The sequence below is a fragment of the Lepus europaeus genome, chromosome 19 (genome assembly GCF_033115175.1).
Source record: "Lepus europaeus isolate LE1 chromosome 19, mLepTim1.pri, whole genome shotgun sequence".
In the NCBI taxonomy this organism is placed as follows: Eukaryota; Metazoa; Chordata; class Mammalia; order Lagomorpha; family Leporidae; genus Lepus; species Lepus europaeus.
The window spans coordinates 7,026,119-7,048,122 of NC_084845.1; the positions used below are offsets into that span (position 1 = coordinate 7,026,119).

Sequence of the window (22,004 nt, forward strand, 5' to 3'; positions counted from 1 at the left end):
GGGGTTGGGGGAGACCCCTGCTGTCAACACTGTCCATGAGGTGCCCACTCTGGGAGCCTTGGCTCCACGTCTTTCTCACTCCCCAGGGTGCTACCTGCACCCAAATCCCTCTCCCCACCCAGTGCAGGGGACTCCTCTATCAAGGGCACCTCAAACTCGGTGTGCCCTCCGACTCTCTCACAGTGAGGCCCGGGACACCCACAGCTGGACTCCTCACTGCCCGCCCAAACTCCTAGTTCTTCGTTACCGCAGATAGGGAACGGGGCCATCCGGGAGGTGAGCACAGATCCCTAGGGCTGCAGGGAAGGGGACGTGGGTGCCCCACTGTCTTACAGCCACACACACCACGCACTAATGAGGCACCGGCTGTGAACGTACTTGCCAAGTTCCCCCAGTCGCCGCTGAGGTCAGTTCTGAACGATGTTTATTTTCAGGCAGCAAACGAAGGCACAGAGAAGTTAAGTCACTTGTCGCAGGTCCCTCGGCTACAGGTAGGTAAGTCTGCATTCAGACTCCACGTGGACTCTGGGTCCATGCGCTGCTCCCGTGGGGCGTGAGGAGCAGGGAGGGAGCACACGGCGCTAGAGGCCACTCCACAAGGCCCGCCCCAGGTTGGCGGTGATGCCGACCCACTCTGGCAGGAAGGCGGCCTCGGGCTTAAAGACCAGGCGGAAGGGTGAATCGGGCGCGGTGTAGTTGGCCAGGTAGACGGTGTCCCCGCCGGCCAGGTAGGCGGCCCAGATCCCGAAGGTGCCGATGGTCATGACGGTGTGGTTACACTGCGTGAGCAGCGCAAAGTCCTTGGCCGGCGAGCCCTCGAGGCCATTGCCCGCGAACACCACGTCCCCGCGGGAGGCGTCCATGTTCTCCCGGCACCAGGCCATGCCGTTGCTGGTGACCACGAACACCGGGGAGCGGTAGCGGGCCCGGAACCAGCCCAGCGCCTGCTCCAGGTAGCCGCGGTCGGCCACCACGCCCTTCCACACCTGAGGCATGACGCGCACGTAGTCGCCCCGGCGCACGTGCACCCCCACGAAGGTGCTCGGCCGGCTGCCGTTCACCCGCAGCCCCCGCAGGAAGGCCTGGGCCTCTTCCCGCACGTGGTCGTGCAGCGTGAACTCCCGCAGGATCTCGGGGTGCAGGTGGTGGTAGAAGGTCCAGGAGCAGGGGTAGCCCGTGAGGCGCACGTAGGGCGCGGGGATGTGGCGGTAGCGCTCCTCCATCCAGTCGTTGAGGTGGTAGTTCTGCCAGGGGACCCTGCTGGCCGTGCTGCTGTGCAGCACCGGGAGGCTGATGCGGAAGATGGGGGCCAGCGTGCTGTGCATCTGGGCCGGGATGTAGGCGGGCCGCCCGTTCTCCTTGGCCAGGGCGTACAGCGTGGCGTACTCGCCCATCTGGTTCCCCAGGCGGCCCATGGCGTTGATGGTCCACATGCCCTCCCGGGGTAGGTGTTGGGGGACCACGACCACACGGGCGGAATATGCCCAGGGAGCCGGCACCAGAGCCAGGCGCTGGTGGCAGTGGAAAACAGTGGATACCACAAAGATGGTGAACAGGAAGTAGATGGTGGAGATGGACGGGTGGGTGGCCCTCAATCTCTTGGTGGCTGTGGGAGGACAGAGGACATAGTCAGGAGCGAATCTCATTCTTCTTTTTATTTATTCATTTATTTAGTTGAAAGGCAGAGTTACACAGAGAGAGAGGGAAAGACAGAGAGAGGTCTTCTACCTGTTGGTTCACTTCCCAAGTGGCTGCAATGGCTGAGGCTGTGCTAGGCTGAAGCCAGGGGCTTCATCCGCCTTTCCCAGGCGGGTGCAGAGGCCCAAGGACTTGGGCCAACCTTCGCTGCTTTCCCAGGCCATCAGCAGGGAGCTGGATCAGAAGTGGAGCAGTTGGGACTCAAACCAGTGGCCATACCAGGCGCCGGTGCCGCAGACAGGGGCTTCACCCAGGACACCACAACACCAGCCCCGTGACCCTCATCCTTCTACCGCTCACTCACTCACTCAATCCACCCAGCAACCTAGTAAGTGCCAGGGAGGCCTAAGGGTGAGGCCTGGGCCATTCTGCCTGGCCTGAGTGCTGGCCCCACTCCTCTCCAGTGCTGTGTGACTTTGGACAGGTTATGGCACTCTCGGAGTCTCTGTTCCCTCACCTAACGGCTCAGAGAGGACCTGTGACCAGCTGGGACCATTTGAAAGTGCCAATATTCAACCATTATTGCGCCTATACCACTTTGCCATTTTTTTTTAAAAGATTTATTTATTTGAAAAGCAGACAACATACAGAGAGAGAAAGATACAGAAAGAGAGACAGAGACAGAGAGAGAGAGGGTAAGAGATTGATCTTGGACCCACTGGTCCACTCCCCAAATGGCCACAACAGTCAGGGTGGGGCCAAGCCCCAAAGCCAGGAACCAGATCTCCATCCGGGTCTCCCACATGGGTGGCACCCCCCACTCTACGGACCTCGCAGGGCTGCGGCGTCCCATCGCTGACACCCACCCCCACCCTACGGACCTCGCAGGGCTGCGGCGTCCCATCGCTGACGCCCACCCCCACCCTACGGACCTCGCAGGGCTGCGGCGTCCCATCGCTGACGCCCACCCCCACCCTACGGACCTCGCAGGGCTGCAGAACTGAATGCCGCAAATCTGGAACATTCTCCACTCAGTGCCTAGCACGCAGGAAATGCCCTCTGTGCGTTGTCAGAGACACTCTCAGAAGATCTGCCTGCAGCCAGTGCTGTGCCGGGGCAGGGAAGGTGCGGAGAACGAGAGGCAAGCACCCTTGGTCCAGTGAAGGTGGGCCAGGGCACCCCTGCACGTGGCATTGATCTCCCTGTGCCTCAGCCTTCTCCTCCGGGAAATGGGATCAGCCACAGCACCTGCAGCCACGCGGCTATTTCCCGTCACTGCCGGCGGGTGGGCCAGGCTCGTGGATTTTTCTCCTGTGGCTGCTCTGGCCCATCAGACATGACAGTGGCGCGTGCCCATTTTGGGACTGGCAGGCCCTGCTTCCTTCTTCCACAACATTCTCTGTGTGCTACTGCGTCAAGCTGGATAGCTTCAGCTCTCCCATGAGGTCTGCGATGAGCCCTTCTCCCAGGAGGGACAAACAATCCACACCCCACACAGCCCTCGCAGCCCACGGAGGACAACCCCATGCCCTTCAGCCGCCTTCCAGCGGCGCCCCTCGCCTGCCCTCTGTCACTGGACCCCGCGAGGGCTTGGGAGCAGCCTTGGGGTCTGGGTGTGTGCACTCCTGGGGCCTCCCTGCGTGGCGGTGCCAGTGCCTCTGTCCCCGGACCCTGGAGCTGTTTCCAGGCTGCCTCTCTGCGGCCTGCAGGAACGTGCCCGGCACGTTTCTGTGTGGATGTTTTCAGCTCACTCGAGCACCTCCCCGGGGCAGAACTGCTGTGCCGGGCTGGCTGAGCCATGCCAGGAACTGGCCCCTTCCAGGGCCCGCCACAGCCGAGGAGGCTCTGAGCCCCCGCCCCAGCCGTCACTCGCCATCATCCCTCTGACCCCAGTGGGTTTGCAGCCAAATGTCCACGAGGGGCCCAGCTGACTCTGCCTGGGGCGACCAGGCTCCGGGCTGTGAACCGGCTCCACCCAGTCCTCCTTCAGGGACGCTTCACACCCAGACCCGGGCCGTCCCCCTCAGTCCCCAGCACAGCCTCGTCTGCTCTCCCTGCCCCTGTCTGTTCACCCGACCCGCAGTACCCTGTGGTCTGCCCACGGCGGGTCCAGTGCCTACAACTCAGTGGAAGAATGGAGCTGTGCCCCCAGCTCATGGGACCTTGCCGCACCCCTGCCGGCTGTCCCCCTCCCCCTCCCCTGCCCCCTAACCAGCTCCCATCCTCGGCGCTTGATTAATCTGGCCCTTCCAGGAACTCAGCACGCCTGGGTCCTCCCTGAACGCCTGGCTCTCCACCTGGCCCCACCAAGGGCAGCTGGGACAGCGTGGGCGACAGCACCCCTCCCCACACCCAGGCGGACGACAAACCCCACGGTCAACGCTCCGTTTTTAAAAAGTGAATTAAGTCTACCCGCTCCCCCCCACCCCAGCAAGCTGGGGAAAGCTGTCACACTGCCCGCCCACTTTAGGGTCCCGCCACGTGGGGGACAAGTCGAGCTCCCCAGCCAGCCAGAGCCCCCAGCAGGTCCCAGAGCCGGGGCAGGCGAGCAGAGCGGGGGGGCCCTGGTCACTGTCAGGGCGTGGCTGGAGCAGCGCACGGGCTCACGCAGGCCTCTGCTGCCATCTCCAAACCCTTACTAAATTCCGAAAGCTCCCCCGTCCCCGGCAGTGGCCATCAGTCCCAGGCCCGGAAGCCACGGTCAGGAACACCTGGGGCTGGCGGCCGCTCAGCGCCCCCACTCCTTATCAGACATTTCCCAGCACAGGGTGGCAAACTCCAACATGTGCTGAACTCGCCTGGGGACAGCGCCTGGCCTGAAAGGACCTGTGGCCTTTGGTACACTTCACTCCCCTGGTGCCTCTGCTGCCGGGATGCTGACACACACGATGCCGGGTCGTGGCTGGGACTTGTCCCGGCTGCCAGGTGATGTGCGGGCCACCCGCCCCGCGACAGAGCCGACACGGCTCACTCCCCTCCCCCACGAAGGCACCTGTAACAGATGAGGAAACCAAGGGGCAGAGAGGCAGCGCCTGGACATGAACCCAGACAGCGCCGTCCGAGTCTGCAGGGCCCCGAGATTCCTCCCGTAAGTCCTGGGGGCACAGCAGTCCCCCAGTTCCCCTCAGACACACCCTTGTGGGGGACCTGCCCTGGTCACGGGGCCAGTGATTACGTGAAGCCCAGAGCTGGGGGTGGCATCGTCTAAGCCCCAGAGGCGGCTCGCTGGCAGGCCCTCCCCGCTCTGGGGCACTGTGGGAGCAAAGGTCCCCAGTTCCCAACTTGGGGAACCGTCTCCACCCTCCCTTCCCCACCCCCAGGCACCCTCAGGGCTGATAAGAAGCAAAAGACAGGAACCCCAGGGCCAGCATGACTACAGCTCTGCTGGCCACTACCTGGAAACACTCAGGCCTCCTGCCAGCCCCAGCCCCTTAGCTACTTAAGTCTACAACCCACCCCGCTTCCTGCAGGGGGCGCTCGCTCAGGGCCTGTGGCCTGGATGAGAGCTGGGATCCTGTAGGATGCCCCAGCCCCAACACCCCACGCCCCCACCCCTTTGTCTTGCAGCTCACCCCGCATCGCCTCATGAACTCCTGTCTTCCAAATCCGACATCTTCACCCCACTCCAGCCAAATCGTGGTGCCCGAGGGTCACCTGGGGCCCCACCCCCAGGACAGTGGGTCTCCAGCTCTGGGCACCACAGGCCGCACCGCAGCGGACACCACACCCCAGAGGCACTGCTGTTCTCTGCAACACAGGCCTGGAATGTCCTTTTCCCAAAGCCATGGGGACTCTGACAGCGACATTTGTGAGGACGTCCCGTGCAGGCCGCTGGCCGCTGGGGAGGCCACCTCCGGGCAGGGCCTCACTCTCTGGGGTCCTGCTTTCTCCCTTGGCCACTGGAGCCACCGAGGCCGAGTGTTCTCTCTGTAGAGCCTCCCCCACCCTCTTAGGAGGCTACTGGGGTCTTTGGGCTTCCCAGCGGCTGCTCCGGTCCTTCCAGGGCTTGAAAGCGACTGACCCTAACCCACAGCTGACAAAAGCCTCCGGGTCAGGGGAGGGGCTGGTTTGGGGTCAGGTAAACGCCCCATCTCAGCGTGAGCGGCCCTGACCCAGCCCCAGGTCAGCCCCTCCCACGTCTCCTCCACCACCCGTGGTGGGTCTGAGCCTCCCCCTCAGGATCCGAGTGGGAATGCGGCACAGACCCCAGCCTCAGGACCCCTGGCCCCCGTCCACCCCATCCTACCTGCCCGGAGCCTCCTCGGCCAGCTCGCTGGGGGCTGTTGGGCGGCAGCACTGCCAGGGGCGACCGCTCTCATGTCCCACGGGGTCCGGGTGGTGTGGCTGCCAGGGGTCCCTGTGGGGAGAGCAGAGCTGCGGTTGGCGAGGGGATTGGAGGGGGGGCGGTGGTGTTGGATTCTGCAGCCTCGGCTCTGAGCTCCCGCCCAGAACCCCCACTAGCCTGGGGCCTGAGAACAGCCACTCGCCACTCGCCACTCCCTCCGGAGAGCCCACCGGAGCTCCTGCGGGAAGACGCGCGCGCGTGGGATCCGACTGCGGGGCGCTCTCTCCAGGGTGCAGGTTTGGCCAACGCCAGGCGCCTGAAGGCTGGGGTGGGGGTGCATGCCAAGAGCCGGGACAGAAGCCCGGGCTGCAGCCGGCCCACTGTCCGCTGGGAGGGTGGCTGCCCCTTCACTCAGGGGTGGGCTCACGGGGCCCAGCACGGGTAGGGCTGGGGGTTCAGCCATGGGCTCCTTGGTGGGCAGGGGCTGGTGTCCGGGCCCCCTCAAACCCTGTGGGACTCAGCCCGGTTCCTCAAGGTGCTAAGGGCAGAGAGTCGCACTGCTGAACTATCCCGCAAGAGAGAAACGGGGCATGGGAGGGGGGTTCCCTAATGAGGCTGGACTGAGGGCCTGGCCAACGCCCGCGGCCTGAGCACAAAATGGCGCCAGGCTCCTGGGGGAAGGCGGGGGGCCATGCCTGTTTGGGCTGCACGTGGCAATGGCAGTGGGGACACACGGACTGTGTCCCCCCAGGCACCGGTCCTGGGGTAGATTCTGAGTCAGGGCCTCAGAGGGGACTGAGAGAAGCCCCCAAGGTCCCTAGTCCTGAGTGACGACCTCCCTGGGAGCTGCTGGCTGGGGAGGGAACATGGCGGGCAGCTCAGGGCCAAGTCCCTCCTGGCTCCTGCCACCCCCGGGGCCTGGGCATCTGTCACCCACCCCGTCCCACTCTCCCTTCCTGCCTCTCTGCTCTCCCTCCCGACCCACCACCCTCCACATCTGCTCCCCCATCTGTCAGGGCCCTGCGGCCCAGGGCAGGACATGGGCCCAGGTGATGAGGAAGCCACGGGAACCTCACTCAGGGCCCTCACACCCCCAGCCCCACAGGAACCCAGACATCTGCCCTCCGACCCCACGGGGCTCTGCTGAACTGCTCCCCAGCCGTTAGGGGCCCTACTCTCTGGCCTTGCACCTGGGTGGGAAAGGGTTAAGGGTGGAGGGCTGGGGGTGGGTGGCAGGAGGGAGGAGGCAGGGTTGTTTGGTGATAATCCCCCTCCGTGCCCAGGGTGTGGAGAACAAGGTTAGGGCCCCACGTGGGAAACGGCCTGTGCTCTGATCCCGTGGGCCGGGGCCTCAGCCTCTCGCCTCTGATCCCCCGCGGTACCGCCAGGCCTGCCCTCCCTCCAGGGGGCCCCTGGCCGTCTGTTGTCCACAGCTCCCTTGCCCATCTCTCAGCCCACCTGCCTGCCCCTCCACAAGGATCACAGAGCCCGGTTCCCCCCTCCCTGAGGACTGCGGACCCCCGACTTCCTGTCTGGCCCCTCCCTAGGCCCAGGTCCCCCTGCCTTCGCTGCCATGGCCGCTGCCCCATTCTCTGTGTCTTTGTCGCCTGTCTGCAGCCCCTCCCCTGGCCAGCAGGACTGCGTCTCTCCCCTCTCCGGGTCTCTGCCTCTGGTGCAGCCCCCGTGCCCTCTCCCCAGGGCCCCTGCCCTCGACTCTGACGGATACCTCTGGGGTGCTAAGCTACGGATTAGTTCAGGCAAAATTCTCGATTTTGCCTGCGTTCCTGCCCCTCTGGGTTATGTAAACAGTAATTCTCCCCAGATGGAACTATTTTCCTCGCTTCGGAGCCGCTGCTGCCAGGGGGCTTGGGCGGGGCTGGGGTGGGAAGCGGGGGCTCCACAGTCCCAACCTGGCCACCTCTTCTCTGCAGGTGCGGGCCCTGCCGTGACATGACCGTGACCTTTGCCTTCTTGCTCCTCCTGGGCCAGGCCGCGGGGGACCCATGCTACGACCCAGGGGGCCGCCCCCGCTTTTGCCTCCCACCAGTGACCCAGCTGGCCAGGGGCACAGCAGCCTCCTGCCCACAGGCCTGCGCCCTCTCGCAGGGGACTGGCCTCAGCCCCAGGGCCATGTGCAATGGCAGCCTGACCCTGGCGCTGGGTGGCCCCTTCCTCCTGACATCTGTCAGCCTCCGCTTCTGCACCCCGGGACCCCCGGCTCTCGTCCTCTCTGGTGCCTGGGCTGCTGGGGGTCCCTGGAGGCTGCTGTGGCGCAGACCTGCCTGGTCTGGGGCCTTAGGGGGCCCGGAGAGGGTAACCTTCCGCTCCCCACCGGGCCCTAAGGCCAGGGTGGTGGCCAGTCACCTCCGCGTGGAGGTGGGGGGCTGGGCGGGGCTGGCTGCGGCCGGGGTGAGAGGCCGCTGCCAGTGCCATGGCCATGCCGCCCGCTGCGCTGCCCGTGCCCAGCCCCCACGCTGCCGCTGCCGCCATCACACCACTGGCCCAGGGTGCGAGAGCTGCCGCCCATCCCACCGAGACTGGCCCTGGCGGCCTGCCACGCCCCGGCACCCTCACCCTTGCCTGCGTGAGTGCTGGGCCCTATTCCCCCCGACACTGGCCTAGCCCTGGGTGCTTGGTCCCCACGGTGGGGGCAGGGTGCCCTCTTCCCTCCCCACAGTTTGCTCAGGCTTCTCTCCCCACTCTTCTCAGTCCTGGCTGCCCCTCACTCCCCCCACAGCCTCCTGATCCCCTCAGCTGCCCGCAGTGACAAAGATGACAATGGCCCCAGCACCCTGCCCAGGGCCTGCCTGTTGGAGCTTGGGGTGTTTACTGAACAGTTTTAGGGGAACAGGCAGCCAGCGATTCCTGACGCCTCCAACCAGCCCCATGGGAAAAGCATTTGGTTATGAAACACAGATTTATGGGCCGCCTGTGTGGTGAGCAGGGACCATCACCAGGCCCATTTTACAGATGGGAAGATGGAGGCTCGAGTTCAAAAATCCCTTGCACAAGGACAGACCATGGCTGCGTTAGCAGGGCCAGGATCTGAGCCCAGGAAGCCATGTTCTGGGGTCTCTGCTCGTCCTGTGGGGCGGAGGGCAGGAGGGCAGCCTCGCACCTCAGCTTGCACCCTGCTCCTCTGCCTGTTGGCTCTGAGGCCTTGGCCAGCGACACGACCTCTCTGTGCCCAGTTCCTGCCTTGCACAGTGGGGACAGTAGCAGCGCTTCCTTTGCAGACAGATGTGCAAACTCAGCGAGCCAACAACACAAGGCCCTCAGAGCCCAGTGCAGGGCCTGGCATCAAAGCCGGCTCCCTAGAGAAAACACTGTCCCTATTGCCGGGTGAGGAAGGCAGGGCCCAGGGCACGCGGCACCCAGGCCTCCGCCAGCCAGGGCAGCGTGGCACTGTGCTCGTGGCCTTGCATGCTGCCCACGCACTGGGCCGTCAGGTGGACAGGTGGCCCCAGGTCCCGCCCAACGCCCTCTCCCTGCTTGGGGCTCCCAAGCACAGGCACTGGGAGCCCCATCCCGGCCGCGGGCCTCCAGGGAAGGCGGGAGTGTGTTCTCAGACCCCAGGCGGTGACTCTGCTACACACAGACACGCGTGGTACACGGCTGCCCACGAGTGCACACACGCAGTCACCAGGGCACAGGCACATGTATTCGTACACATCACACACTGAGGCACAGGTGTGTGCACATGACGTACAAATGCACACACAGCGACACGAGGTCCCCCGCTGACCCCCTCTGCCCCTCCGGCATGAAGGGTGCCAGAGGCGTCCTCACACCACACCCCATGCTCAGCCCCACCCGGCACTCTGCCCCCCACCACTGAGCCAGCCCGTGCAGGGCAGTGAGGGAGGGAGATGAGCGGCCTTTGCCATGGGCGTGGACAGGCCTGGGAGCCGGGAGGCCATTCCTCTGGAGAGTCGCAGGTGCCCCCAGGCCGGCTGGGCACTGCCAGCGCTGAGGTGGCAGCTCTGGGTTGTCGGTGAGGCTGCCCCTCGGCAGAGCTGCACCACGCACCCTGTGGAGTTTTCCCGAGGCGGGGGGAGAACGTAAAGGTTGACACCCCCACCCCCACCCAGCGATGACCTGAGGCGCTGACCACCACTCCTGCCACAGAAACCCTGGGAGAGGGCCGTGCAGCCAACTGCGGCCGGTTCGGAGTTTCAGCCGCCTGCCCATCCCGCGGCTCCTCGGGGTTCCAGGGACTGGCAGTCTGGGCCTCTCACGCCCCGGGAGTCAGAAATCCCTTAACCCTGGTCTCTCCAAGGAGCGGCCAGGCAGGCGCCCTCATCGGCCTCTCCTGGGGCCCTGGGCTCGCAGGAGCCTCGGGGCGGGCCTGGAGTCTGTCTGTGGTGGCTGCCTTAGACAACCAGACATGGGCTCCCAGAAAATGTGGGCCGCACTAGCTTAGCCAGGGGACTCCCCCCTCCGCGCCTCCGCGCCCTCGGTCCTCAAGGGGCCATCGCCGTGGGATGCGGTGCAAGGCGCTCTGTGGCGAGACCTGCTCTGTGCCGGGCGCCAGGCCATGCGCCACAGAACGCCACTCCACAGCCGCGGAGAAACACGCTCCCCCCGGGGTCGCCTGCCCACTGCACACAACAGAGGCAGAGGCAGGGTCTGGCTCCTCTCCTCCAGGCACAGCCCCGTCCCGTCCACTGGACAGGATAAGAACGGAGACGGTCTAGGACCCAGCTTAGCACCCAGCGCCCTCACTGTACTTCCTCGCCCGAGGGTAGGGCAGGGGGAGCCGGCTGGCGAGCGGCCCTGACGCGCCCCTCCCCACTGTCCTAGCCTGCTCCTGCAACCAGCATGCCCGCCGCTGCCGCTTCAACTCTGAGCTGTTCAGGCTGTCCGGCGGCCGGAGCGGGGGGGTTTGTGAGCGGTGCCGCCACCACACGGCCGGGCGCCACTGCCACTACTGCCAGCCGGGGTTCTGGAGGGACCCCAGCCAGCCAATCACCAGCCGCAAGGCCTGCAGGGGTGAGTGTGGCCTGCAGACGGGTCTAGGGAGAAAGGAGGCCGCGCCACACTCCTGGGTCTGAGGGAGGAGGCTTGGCGCTGGACCCCTGGGCCTGAGGGAGGAGGGCTGAGTGCTGGACCCCTGGGTCTGAGGGAGGAGGGGCTGGGGCTGGACCCCTGGGTCTGAGGGAGGAGGGGCTGAGGCTGGACCCCTGGGTCTGAGGGAGGAGGTACTGGGGGCCTGGACCCCTGGGTCTGAGGGAGGAGGGGCTGAGGCTGGACCCCTGGGTCTGAGGGAGGAGGGCTGGGTGCTGGACCCCTGGGTCTGAGGGAAGAGGGCTGGGTGCTGGATCCCTGGGTCTGAGGGAAGAGGGCTGGGTGTTGGACCCCTGGGTCTGAGGGAGGAGGTGCTGGGGGCCTGGACTCCAGGGTCTGAGGGAGGAGGGGCTGGTGCTGAGCATCTGGGTCTGAGGGAAGAGGGCTGGGTGTTGGACCCCTGGGTCTGAGGGAGGAGGTGCTGGGGGCCTGGACTCCAGGGTCTGAGAGAGGAGGTGCTGGACCCCTGGGTCTGAGGGAGGAGGCGGCTGTGGAGTTGGAAGAGGGCATCTGGGTTGCAGACCCCCACCCCAGCTCCTCGCCTCACACAGCCTGCCAGTGCCACCCTATTGGGGCCGTGGGAGGCGCCTGCAACCAGACCAGTGGGCAATGCTCCTGCAAGTTGGGGGTCACAGGCCCCACATGCAACCGCTGTGGTCCTGGCTACCAGCAGAGCCGCTCCCCCAGGATGCCCTGCCAGCGTGAGTCCCGAGGGACAGGGCCGCGGGCTGAGTGGGGCGGGAGGGGAGTGTCCCAGATGTGCAGGGGGTGCTGGGCCCTGGAAGAAGCAGCCAGAGGCTGAGTTTGGGGTCCTCGAGGAGGCGGGGACTGAAATCCCTGCCTGCCCAACTTGGGGGAGAAGGGGGCTAAGGGCTGGGCTACTGGTTCTGGAAGAGAAGGGGGCGGGTCCACAGCCCCGGGTCTGAGGGAAGAAGGGCCCGGGGGCTTTGGGGGGTGGCGTCTCGAGGCCTAGCTTCCTGGGGTAGGGGGGCGAAGAGATGAAACTTCTCCTTTGGTCTCCCAGGAGTCCCAGAGGCAACAACCCCCCTTGCCACCACCCCCGGTGCTTACAGCTATGGTAAGAGGCGGGCACGAGACCCTCGGGCAGGACCGCGGGCTTACTGGGTCCCCAGGTCGGGGGGACAGGAGCCACCCGCTGGGCCCAGTCCCAAGGGTGCAGGCACCCCATGCGAGTGCGGGGACGGGCAGGGGCAGAGGGCACGCGCCAGGCCTCAGGTGGTGACTGAAGACCACCGGACCCTCCCCAGACCCTCAGTGTCACAACTACTGCAACGTCTCGGACAGCAGCGTCCACATGAGCCTCGCGAGGTTCTGCCGGCTGGACTTCGGTGAGTGTCAGGCGGCCCGCAGGTCGGGGGGCTGCACCCCGCCTCCAAGCCAGCCCTCCTCGGGAAAGGGGGTCGGATTCCAGAGGGTCCTTGCTGATGGGGCACAGGACAAACGGGGAGGGGCGGGCTAGGCCCCCCGGCCTCCTCGTCCTCCGGTCCTGGGCTAGGTCTTGCTGATCTCAGCCCCTTTCTGTCTCCCTTCTGGGTCCCAGGTATCTGAGCCTTTGCCCCACTCCCCGCCCAGTTCCCCAATCTGCCAGGGCCCCAGGGCCCACCAGCCCAATACCCTGGGCCCCAGCTCCTAACCCGGCAGACAGGCGCCCACCCAGGGGTCTCCTGCCCTCCAGACCCAGCCAGGCAGCCCAGCCCGCGACGCTGCCTCCCCCCACCCCTCAGGACGGTCCCTTTCTGAATCTCTTACTAGTACCACCTACCTCCTCCTTCTGGTCCCCCCAAAATGCAGCCCAGGGCCCTTCCGCCTCTTTCCCAAGACCTCCACTCCTGACCCCCTTGGACTGGAGACCCCTGTTTGGCTCTGTCCCCGGCCCCATCTATCATGGGAACCCCCACGGCCCCCACCTTTAAAGTCCCCCCAACACATCCGAGCGCCACGCCCCCTCCGACAGCACGTGGAGCTCCGCCCCATGCCCCCTAAGCCCCTCCCCGCCGTGACAGCGCCCCTCCGGCAGGCCCCGCCCCCAGAGGCCCCGCCCCTCCTCTGACCGCGCCCCTCCCCCGCAGTTGTCCGCGCGCAGGTGCTGGCGTCCGAGGCGGCGGGCCCGGCGTGGCGGCGCCTGGCCGTGCGCGTGCTGGCCGTGTACAAGCAGCGGCCGCGGCCTCTGCGCCGCGGCGCGCAGGACGCCTGGGTGCCCCACGCCGACCTGGCCTGCGGCTGCCTGCGCCTGCAGCCCGGCACCGACTACCTGCTGCTGGGCAGCGCGGCCGACGCCCCCGACCCCGCGCGCCTCGTCCTCGACCGCCACGGCCTCGCGCTGCCCTGGAGGCCGCGATGGGCCCGGCCGCTGCGGCGGCTGCAGCAGGAGGAGCGCGCCGGGGGCTGCGGCGGCCTGCGGCCCCCCGCGCCGGGCCCCACGCCGGGCCCCTAGCCCAGCCTCTGCCGCCCGCAGCGCGCAGAGGAACTTACGGGCGGCGCCGAGCGGCCGGGCCTCCTGACGTCACTCCGCGTGCGCCGGCTCTGCGCAGGCGCGAGGCGCTTCGGCCAAACGGCGGGAACGTGCATGAGGGAGGTGCGGTCCCGGAAGCCCCTCGTTCGACCTGTGACCCACGCAAAGTTGTTCCCGCAATAAAGCCTCAAACGCTGGAGGAATCTCGCCCGGAGACCGTGATGGGTGCTGGGACAATCCCTAGGGGCAAGGGGAGGCCAGGAGTTAAGTGCGGAGCTGAAGTGCCGAGGACGGCGCCCCTGACAGAGCAGCCAATCCGCTGAAAGAGCTCTTATGACGTCACGGGGTGCTGGGCAGATGTGTGCTGCCTGCCGATAGGCCAAAAGCCGGGAAGAGGGGCGTGGCTGGAAAAGGCGGGAAATTCGAGGAGGGAAGGGACAGCCGGTCTAGATTTCCAGAAAGTTCCACATTTAGGAACTTGGGGTTCCTGGTGGGCTCTCAGGATAGTCTCTGAGAAAGAAATAAAGAGACTCGGGGGATCCCTTGTGAGGGCTCTGATGGGGCCACCTAGCCTCCCAGACCCGCAGTGGCGGCGCCACGTGGTGCCAAGCGGACCTCTGTGCCCCGCACCGCGCGGGCCGCGGGTGGGCTGAAGAGCAGGAAGCAGCGAGGGCCGCGGGACGGACGGCCGTTGTGGCCTGGGGCCTTCCTTGCCACACTGACCTTTGCCCAGCACCCATGATCAACAGCGGTTTCAAAATCGAGGGCCCCAGCCAGGGGAGCGACTGAGAGGGACCCCCAGAGCAGGGCGCACGATTTAAGCTCCGCTTGGACCCAGAGACCAGCCCTGTTCCTTCAAGGGGAGAAAAGCGGGGCTCTTGGCCAATGAGGAGTCGGCATGGGTGGTGACGTCACTGGGCGCTAGGCAGAGAAAGGCGCCCTTCTGCAGGTGGCGGGCTTTCTGGCGCGGAGCCGGAACCTGGCTTTGGCCTCAGGCTGGGCCCGGGTGAGGGCTTCGCCGCGGCGGGAGTCTTTGGCCTCAGCGTTCAGAAGCGGTCCTTCCTCCCACCGCGTCTCTGACTTGATTTATTAATGTATTTGAAAGGCAGAGAGAGAGAGCGCGCTTCCATCTCCTGGTTCACTCCCTGAATGGCTGCCATGGCCCGGGCTGGGCCAGACCAAGCCAGGAGCCTCATCCGCATCTCCCAAGCCCTTGGGTCCTCGTCTGCTGCTTTCCCAGGCGCATCCGCGGGAGCCAGACTGGAAGTGGAGCAGCTGGGACCGTGAGCCGGCGCCCGAGCGAGTGGCCGGCGTCCCAGGTGGCGGCTTCCCCCGCGCTACCACAGCACCATCGCCTTCCTGCTCCTTTTCAGACCAAGCAAACCCTGCCCCAGGGCCTTTGCACTGCTCACCTGGCTCCTTCCCCTCCTCAGCTATCAGCAGGCTGGCTCCCCTGCACCACTGAGGCGAGGCGAGGCTTGCTGGACACCAGGAGAGCCTGTTTCTTGCTCATGTACGGGCCTCCGTGGAGGTGACAAGACAGGGTTTCCCACTCAGACGTTCATGGGCTCAGGCGGAGACAACGACCCCGCTCTCACGTCGCAATGCCTGCCACCTCGGTCACAGGCAGGGAGAGAGAGCGTGGCCGGACGGTCCCCCGGGCGCCCTAAGGGTTCTGGCCGGGGCTGACTCCCTGCTGCCCACCCCCCCACCCCACCCCCGCTCATTCTTGGCTCAGGATTCTCCCGTGGTGTCTCTCTGCTGCACGGAGGTGAGGGCGTGGGATCCCCCGACGCCCGGGCAGACAGAGGGACTGGTGAACCTGTTTCCTGCGGCTGCAGTATAGACGCTCAGATCCGGCAGCTGGCGCGCCACAAGTTATCTCAAGCCCGAGCCAGCCCCACGGTGTCCCCGAGGCGGGCGTCCTCCTGGGCTCTGCTCCCTCTGCCTGCCCGGTTTCTAGGGCCACCCCCATCCCGGGGTCATGGCCCCTTCCCCCGCCTTCAGAGCCAGCAACTACAGGGAGAGTCCCTTCCACACTTCAGGGTCCCCTGCCTCCTCTTCCCTCCACGTGGCTCTTTCTGGCCGCAGCTGGGGAAGAGCCCCTGCGTCTAAGGACCTGAGTGATTAGACAGGGGCCGCTGGATAACCCCGAAGCATCTCCCCGTCTCGGGCCTTTAACCTGACTCACAGCTGCAGGTACTGGGGAGGCCGCGGTCACCGGTGCTGGGGCCTAGCATGCGGCCATCTGTGGGGACCACTTTTCTGCCCACCACCGCAGGACGTGGGCGAGCGTTAGAATCTTCCAGCACGGGCCGGCGCCGCGGCTCACTAGGCTAATCCTCCGGCTGCGGCCCCAGCACTCCGGGTTCTAGTCCCGGTCGGGGCGCCGGATTCTGTCCCGGTTGCCCCTCTTCCAGGCCAGCTCTCTGCTGTGGCCCGGGAAGGCAGTGGAGGATGGCCCAAGTGCTTGGGCCCTGCACCCGCATGGGAGACCAGGAGAAGCACCTGGCTCCTGGCTTCGGATCAGCGCGATGCGCCGGCCACAGCGGCCATTGGAGGGTGAACCAACAGAAAAAGGAAGACCTTTCTCTCTGTCTCTCTCTCACTGTCCACTCTGCCTGTCAAAAAAAAAACAAAAAAAAAAAAACAATCTTCCAGCACAAACCTCTGCTTGAATCTCACAGCATCGGCGAGGACTTCCCTGAGCATCCTAGCTCAGTAGCACCTCCCGCCAGTCATTCTCTGTGCCTTTGTCTTGCTTTCTTTTTCCTTCTGAGCTCTGTCTATTTGTTATGATGTTTAAAAAATATTTATTTGAAAAGCAGAGTGTTACATATATAAAGGGGGATCTTCCATTCATAGATTCAATCCCCAAATTCCTGCAACAGCTGGGGCCGGGCCAGGCCAAAGCCAGGATCCTGAAGGTAGTCCAGGCACCTTCCAACTTTCCACTGTTCTTAAAATTGTCCCTCATGTTGCAAGATGGCAGCCACTGCGCCAGACATTGTATCTGTAGCCCTGTAGTGGAGGAAGGCACAGGAAAGGTCAGAGTCCACATGGCTGACTTGCAAGGATGTTTTCCAAAAGCTGCCACACAACCTCTCTGCTGTCATCTCATTGGCTAGAAGTTCATGACGTGTCCACACTGACCTGCAAGAGACCATGGGAATGTAGCCTGGGATGTTTGGATCTGGCTAAATACAGTGTTCTGGTATGAATGGGGTGGATACTGTGGCATAGCGGGAAAACCGCTGCCTTTGAAGCCAGCACCCACATGGGCGCTGGTTCAAGTCTCAGCTGCTCCACTTCCGATCCAGCTCTCTGCTATGGCCTGGGAAAGCAGAAGATGGCTCAAGTCCTTGGGCCCCTGCACCTGTGTGGGAGACCCGGAAGAAACTCCTGGCTTCTGGCTTTGGTCTGATCCGGCCTTAAGGGTTGTGGCCATTTGGGGAGTGAACCAGCAGATGGAAGACCTCTCTATCCCTCCCTCTCTCTAACTGCCTTACAGATAAAAAAATCCATCTTTTAAAAAATAAAATAGAAAATAGATCAGCTGTGAGTGATGGAACAAATATTTTTTAAAGACTACATAATTTAGACACGCAGAGGCCGCGCTTCCCCCGGAGGGGAAGGACCCAGGCCAGCGCACAAATGGGGAGGACTTTGCTGGGTCCCGAGGCACCGGGAGCCGAGGGCAGGGGCACGGGGTGAGGAGGCCGAGAGGAGCTGTGGGAACCGCGGGGCTCGGAACCCTGGCCCTGCAGCTGCCCGCCAGGAGCCGGGGAGGTGGGAGATGAAAGTGTGAGGCAGGGCGAGCCCCATATGTCCCCTGTGACCCCCACTTTCTTCCCAGCGCCCGGAACGAATTGGCGTGAAATCCACATCTGGGCCCCACCTCCGGCCTGGCTGGTCCCTCCCCCTCCGGGCACTGAGCCCAGTCGCTAATGGCAGCGGCACAGGTGGCCTCCGGGGCTCAGAGGAGGCCCCAGCCCATCTCTGGCACCGCCCGGTGCCCTCCTGCAGCACACAGAAGGGGAATTGGCCCAGCAAACAACGGGGAGCTGGGGGGAGCCCAAACGCAAGGAAGAGGGGGCCGGGAGGTGGGCTGGGGCAGGGGGAGAGGGGCCCGGGCAGGGCCAGGGCAGGTGGGATCCTCAAGGCCAGGCTGAGGGCCTGGGTCTTATTCCCAGGGGCACTGGGGAGCCACGGGAGATGTGTGAGCCGGGGAGGGGCAGGGTGCCCCAGTCACCAAGGCCTGGCTCCCTGGGGAGCCGGGGAGGGTCCTGAATCCAGCCTGGAGGTCAGGACACTGCCAGACATCGGCCCTGAAGGACCCAGCGGGGACTCGGTCCTGACGGGAAAGGCCGAGGGCTGGGGACCTGGCGCAGGGCTGCCGGGGAGCCACGGCCAAGGCGGGGTCGGCTCTGGGTGGGGGCAGAGGGAAAGGGGAAGAAGGTTGGAGGGGGAGGCGGGGGGGGGGCGGGGAGCCAGGAGGAAGAGGGTGAGTCCTGGGCCCCCGCTGGGATTACAGAGACACAGTCAGGAAGTTAAATGTCACCCACACAAGGAAGAAGTTTTCTTTTTTTTCCAATATTTATTTATCTGAAAGGCAGAGTTGGGGGGGGAGAGACAAGGGGAGGTCTTCCATCCAATGGGTCACTTCCCTACGTGGCCCCCAACAGCCAGGCTGAAGCCAGGAGTCTGGCGCCCCATGGGGATCTCCCAGGTAAGGGGCAGGGGCCCGGGCACCTGGGCCGTCTTCCTCTGCCTTCCCAGGCGCACGAGCCGGGAGCTGGATCGGACATGGAGTAACCGGCGCTCCAGTGGGGGGCGTGGGAGTCCCTGAGCGGCGGCTTAACCGCTGCACCACAGCCCTGGCCCCGAGGAAGCCCCCGCCCACCTCCCTTCTTGGCAGTGTTCTTGCCTCTGTGAACGCCACGGTCCCCGTGTTTTCACTTCATTCATTCAGCATGTTCTGGGGTCTCCCTGGGAAATGCCGGCCCACAGACCTCTGTCACGTGGGGACTTGCCCAGTGTGGGAGCGTGGGCAGCAGAGATCTGGGAGCCATTGTGTTTGGTGTGACCTGTAATCACGGAGGCACCGCGGGGCCCTAGAGGAGGCACCTGGCCCAGCCTGGGAAGTCAAGGAAGGCTTCCTGGAGGAGGTAGGCACTGCAGAAAATTCAAGCAGTCTCCCCAGACACATGGCAGAGAGCTTCGTTCGGTCACAGTGGGTCTCTCTCCTGAGGACTCCTGTGTGGGGTAATGCTGGGAACACGTGTTTTCTGGAGCCAGCCCGGGGAGGCCTCCCGGTGGAGGATGAGCCTGCTCCTGCAGAGTGGACCGTCTGTCCCTCTCAGCACCCCCAGCTCCTTCTGCCTCCCGCTGTGTTAAAAGCAGCGGCATTGCACGGCATCACCGCGTGCAGGTTCCGTCCAAGACCACGGCGCTGGCAGGGACCTGCTCTCTGCAAACGCTCCAGGGGAGAATCCCTCCTGGGGCCTCCTGCAATCCTGGGCTTGTGGCCACCCCACTTCTCTCTCCTCCTCCTCTGTCTCCACTCGCCCTCCGTCTTTCTCTTGTCATGGGGCCTGGGGTCTGCCAGCGAATGCAGGCTGATCTCATTACAACCTTCATCACTTCTGCAAAGACCCTCCTGCCAGGGAGCTGTTGTAGCGTGGCGGGTCGAGCCACTGCCTGGGATGCTGGCATCCCATATGGGCGCCGGTGCTCGTCCTGTCTGCCCCACCTCCCACCCAGCTCCCTGCTAATGGCCTGGGAAGCAGCCGGAAGATTGCCCGAGTGCTTGGGCCCCTGCACCCGCATGGGAGACCCTGATGGAGATCCTGGCTCCTGGCTTTGTCTTGGCCCAGTCCTGGCTGCCACAGCCATCTGGAGAATCAACCAGATGGAAGATCTCTATACATCTCTCTCTGTGACTCTGCCTTTCAAACAAATAATATTCCTTTTATTTATTTATTTATTTTTAAATATTTACTTATTTACTTGAAAGGCAGAGTTACAGAGAGGCGGAGAGAGAGAGAGAAAGAGAGAGAGAGAGAGAGGTCTTCCATCTGCTGGTTCACTCCCCAGATGGCTTCAATGGCCAGAGCTGTGCTGATCTGAAGCCAGGAGCCAGGAGCTTCTTCCAGGTCTCCCATGCGGGTTCAGGGGCCCAACGACTTGGGCCATCTTCTACTGCTCTCCCAGGCCACAGCAGAGAGCTGGATTGGAAGTGGAGCAGCCAGGACTTGAACCGGTGATGCCAGCACTGCAGGCATCAGCTTTACCAGCTGCACCACAGTGCCAGCCTCAATAAATATTAAAAAAAAAAAAAAAAAGCAATGGAGCTAAAAGATTTTGTGTAGCGTTTCCATACTACACAGTTTCCATGAATTTTTTGAGGAACAAAATATTTCATTTGGTGGATTTGTTTGTGTTTAACTTTTTTTTTAAACTTTTATTTAATGAATATAAATTTCCAAAGTACAGCTTATGGATTACAGTGGCTCCCCCCCCCCATAACTTCCCTCCCACCCGCAACCCTCCCCTTTCCCGCTCCCTCTCCCCTTCCATTCACATCAAGATTCATTTTCAATTCTCTTTGTATACAGAAGATCAGTTTGGTATATATTGTGTTTAATTTTTTAATCCCACTTCCCCGGAACTTTCTGAAGTCCCCTGGAATGTGTCTGCCGTGTTTTCCCCACGTCTCGGCTTGGTGTTCCCCTCCCACCGCGTCCTAGCTGGTAGCTCTGGGCAGCCAAGTCACTTATGCCCTTGGAGGCTCGGTTTGCTCACCTGTGAAATGGGCTGGCGACAGCCTCCACCGCACTGGGCAGAGAACGTTCTTGGGACGGAAGGGAGTTTGTGGGCGATCCCTGCTCTGCGCTCAGTGTCTGGTTCCTCTCATCTCCAGGGCTCCCCAGTCTGCACAGGTGAGAGTCCTGCTGACCTCAAAGCCTCATGGGGTTCTTAAAGGGACCGTCTCTCTCTTGTTCTCCCCATCCGTGGTTTTAAAATAAATCCACCAGCAGGCACTAGGGCCAGGGGTCAAGGCCTGGGTCAGGACGCCTGCACCCCGGATCCGGGCGTGTTGGTTCCGACCGATGCAGGCCCAGCTGCCGCCCGCCGTGGCATTCGGAGTGTGAATGAGGACTCTAATAAATACAGAATTTAGAAATCAGCCTGCACACTCTTTGATGCCCCTCCCTGGGAGTGCGGGCCGGGTTCAGTGACTCAGGCTGCAGCCCCGCCAGCAAGGTAGCCGAGGGCCACCCCCACACCGCCCACCCGACCCCGGACGCAGGGTCGCAACACCCCGGACCTCTTGGGTGCTCTGTCCGAGTCTCCTTCTCTTCCCCGCTGGGGGTCTCTGGACCTCCTTCCAGCCTGCCCCTCCCAATGCCGCCGGCCTCTCTGTGCCACCACTCTGCTTCTGGGCCTCGCTCCCTCTCCCCCTCTCTCCCCCTCTCTTCCCCTCTCTTCCTTTGTGCTTGCCTCTCTCTCCCTCTCTCTCCCTCTCTGCCTCCCTCTCCCTCTCTCCCTCACTCCCTCTCTCTCTGCCTCTCTCTCTCCCTCTCCTCTCTTCCTCTCTCTCCCTCTCCTTCTCTCTCTCTCTCTCCCTCTCTCCCTCTCCCCTTCTCTCTCTCCCTCTCTCCTCTCTCTCTCCCCCTCTCCCCTCTCTCTCCCTCTCTCCCCTCTCTCTCCTCTCTCTCCCTCTCTCCCCTCTCCCCTCTCTCTCTCCCTCTCTCTCCCTCTCCCTCTCTCCCCCTCTTTTCCTCTCTCTCCCTCTCTCCCCTTCTCTCTCCCTCTCTCTGCCTCTCCCTCTCTCTTCCTTTGTGCCTCTATCTCCCTCTCTCCCCCTCTCTCTCCCTCTCTGCCTCTCTCTCTCCCTCTCCTCTCTTCCTCTCTCTCCCTCTCCTTCTCTCTCTCTCTCTCTCTCCCTCTCTCTCCCCCCACCTCCCTCTCTCTCCCTCCCTCTGCATGGGAGGCCCCTATTTATAGCTGTTGTGCTCTGTGCGGCTCTCTGGTCTCCCGGCCTGCAGCTCCCGGCGCGCCTCTCCCGGTCTCCCCCACCTCCGGCCCGCCTCTGCCCCCGCCGCGGCGCGGTGGTCCCGGGCTCCCGGCTCCGCGTCCCCGCCCCTGGCTGCCTCGCCCGGTCTCTGCCTCCCTCTCCCGGCCAGCGGCCCTCACCGCACCCCGCGCTCCCAGGGGATCCCCTGGCCGCGTTAAGGCCGCCTCTGGCGGAGGACCGAGCCGCGCCGCGCGCGGGGGGCTGCGGGCGCCGGGTGGGTCCCACCTGGGCCGCCGCGGGCGCGGGGAGCCCCGGACCCTCCGAGGGCGGCGGCCCGAGCGCCCCGACTTCCGAATGCTCTTGCCAGCTCCACCTTAAGCGCCCCTCCCGCTTTCTGCAGAGGACGGGAGCGGCCAGCTCTGGCCCCAGGTGTCCCGGCCTCCCCGCCCCCGGCCTGCCCCTGGCGCGCCCCCCACCTGCCTGGGAACTGTCGGCTGCTGAGCGATCCGCACCCCCCCGCC

At 64.3% G+C, this 22,004-nt stretch overlaps 2 protein-coding genes across 2 annotated transcripts; one reads left to right on the plus strand and one right to left on the minus strand.

The window, feature by feature from the left end:
* Positions 1–387: 387 nt before the first annotated feature.
* Positions 388–13,278, minus strand: LOC133748256 (galactoside alpha-(1,2)-fucosyltransferase 2). The gene is made up of 3 exons (XM_062176940.1): positions 13,263–13,278; positions 5,885–5,995; positions 388–1,606 (listed from the first exon to the last, which is right to left on the minus strand). The coding sequence occupies exons 2-3, from the start codon at positions 5,955–5,957 to the stop codon at positions 582–584; spliced, it is 1,098 nt and encodes a 365-aa protein (XP_062032924.1). The 5' UTR covers positions 5,958–5,995; positions 13,263–13,278; the 3' UTR covers positions 388–581.
* Positions 7,874–13,445, plus strand: NTN5 (netrin 5). The gene is made up of 6 exons (XM_062175917.1): positions 7,874–8,507; positions 10,727–10,915; positions 11,542–11,691; positions 12,015–12,068; positions 12,259–12,339; positions 13,081–13,445. The coding sequence occupies exons 1-6, from the start codon at positions 7,874–7,876 to the stop codon at positions 13,443–13,445; spliced, it is 1,473 nt and encodes a 490-aa protein (XP_062031901.1).
* The last annotated feature ends 8,559 nt before the right edge of the window (positions 13,446–22,004 follow it).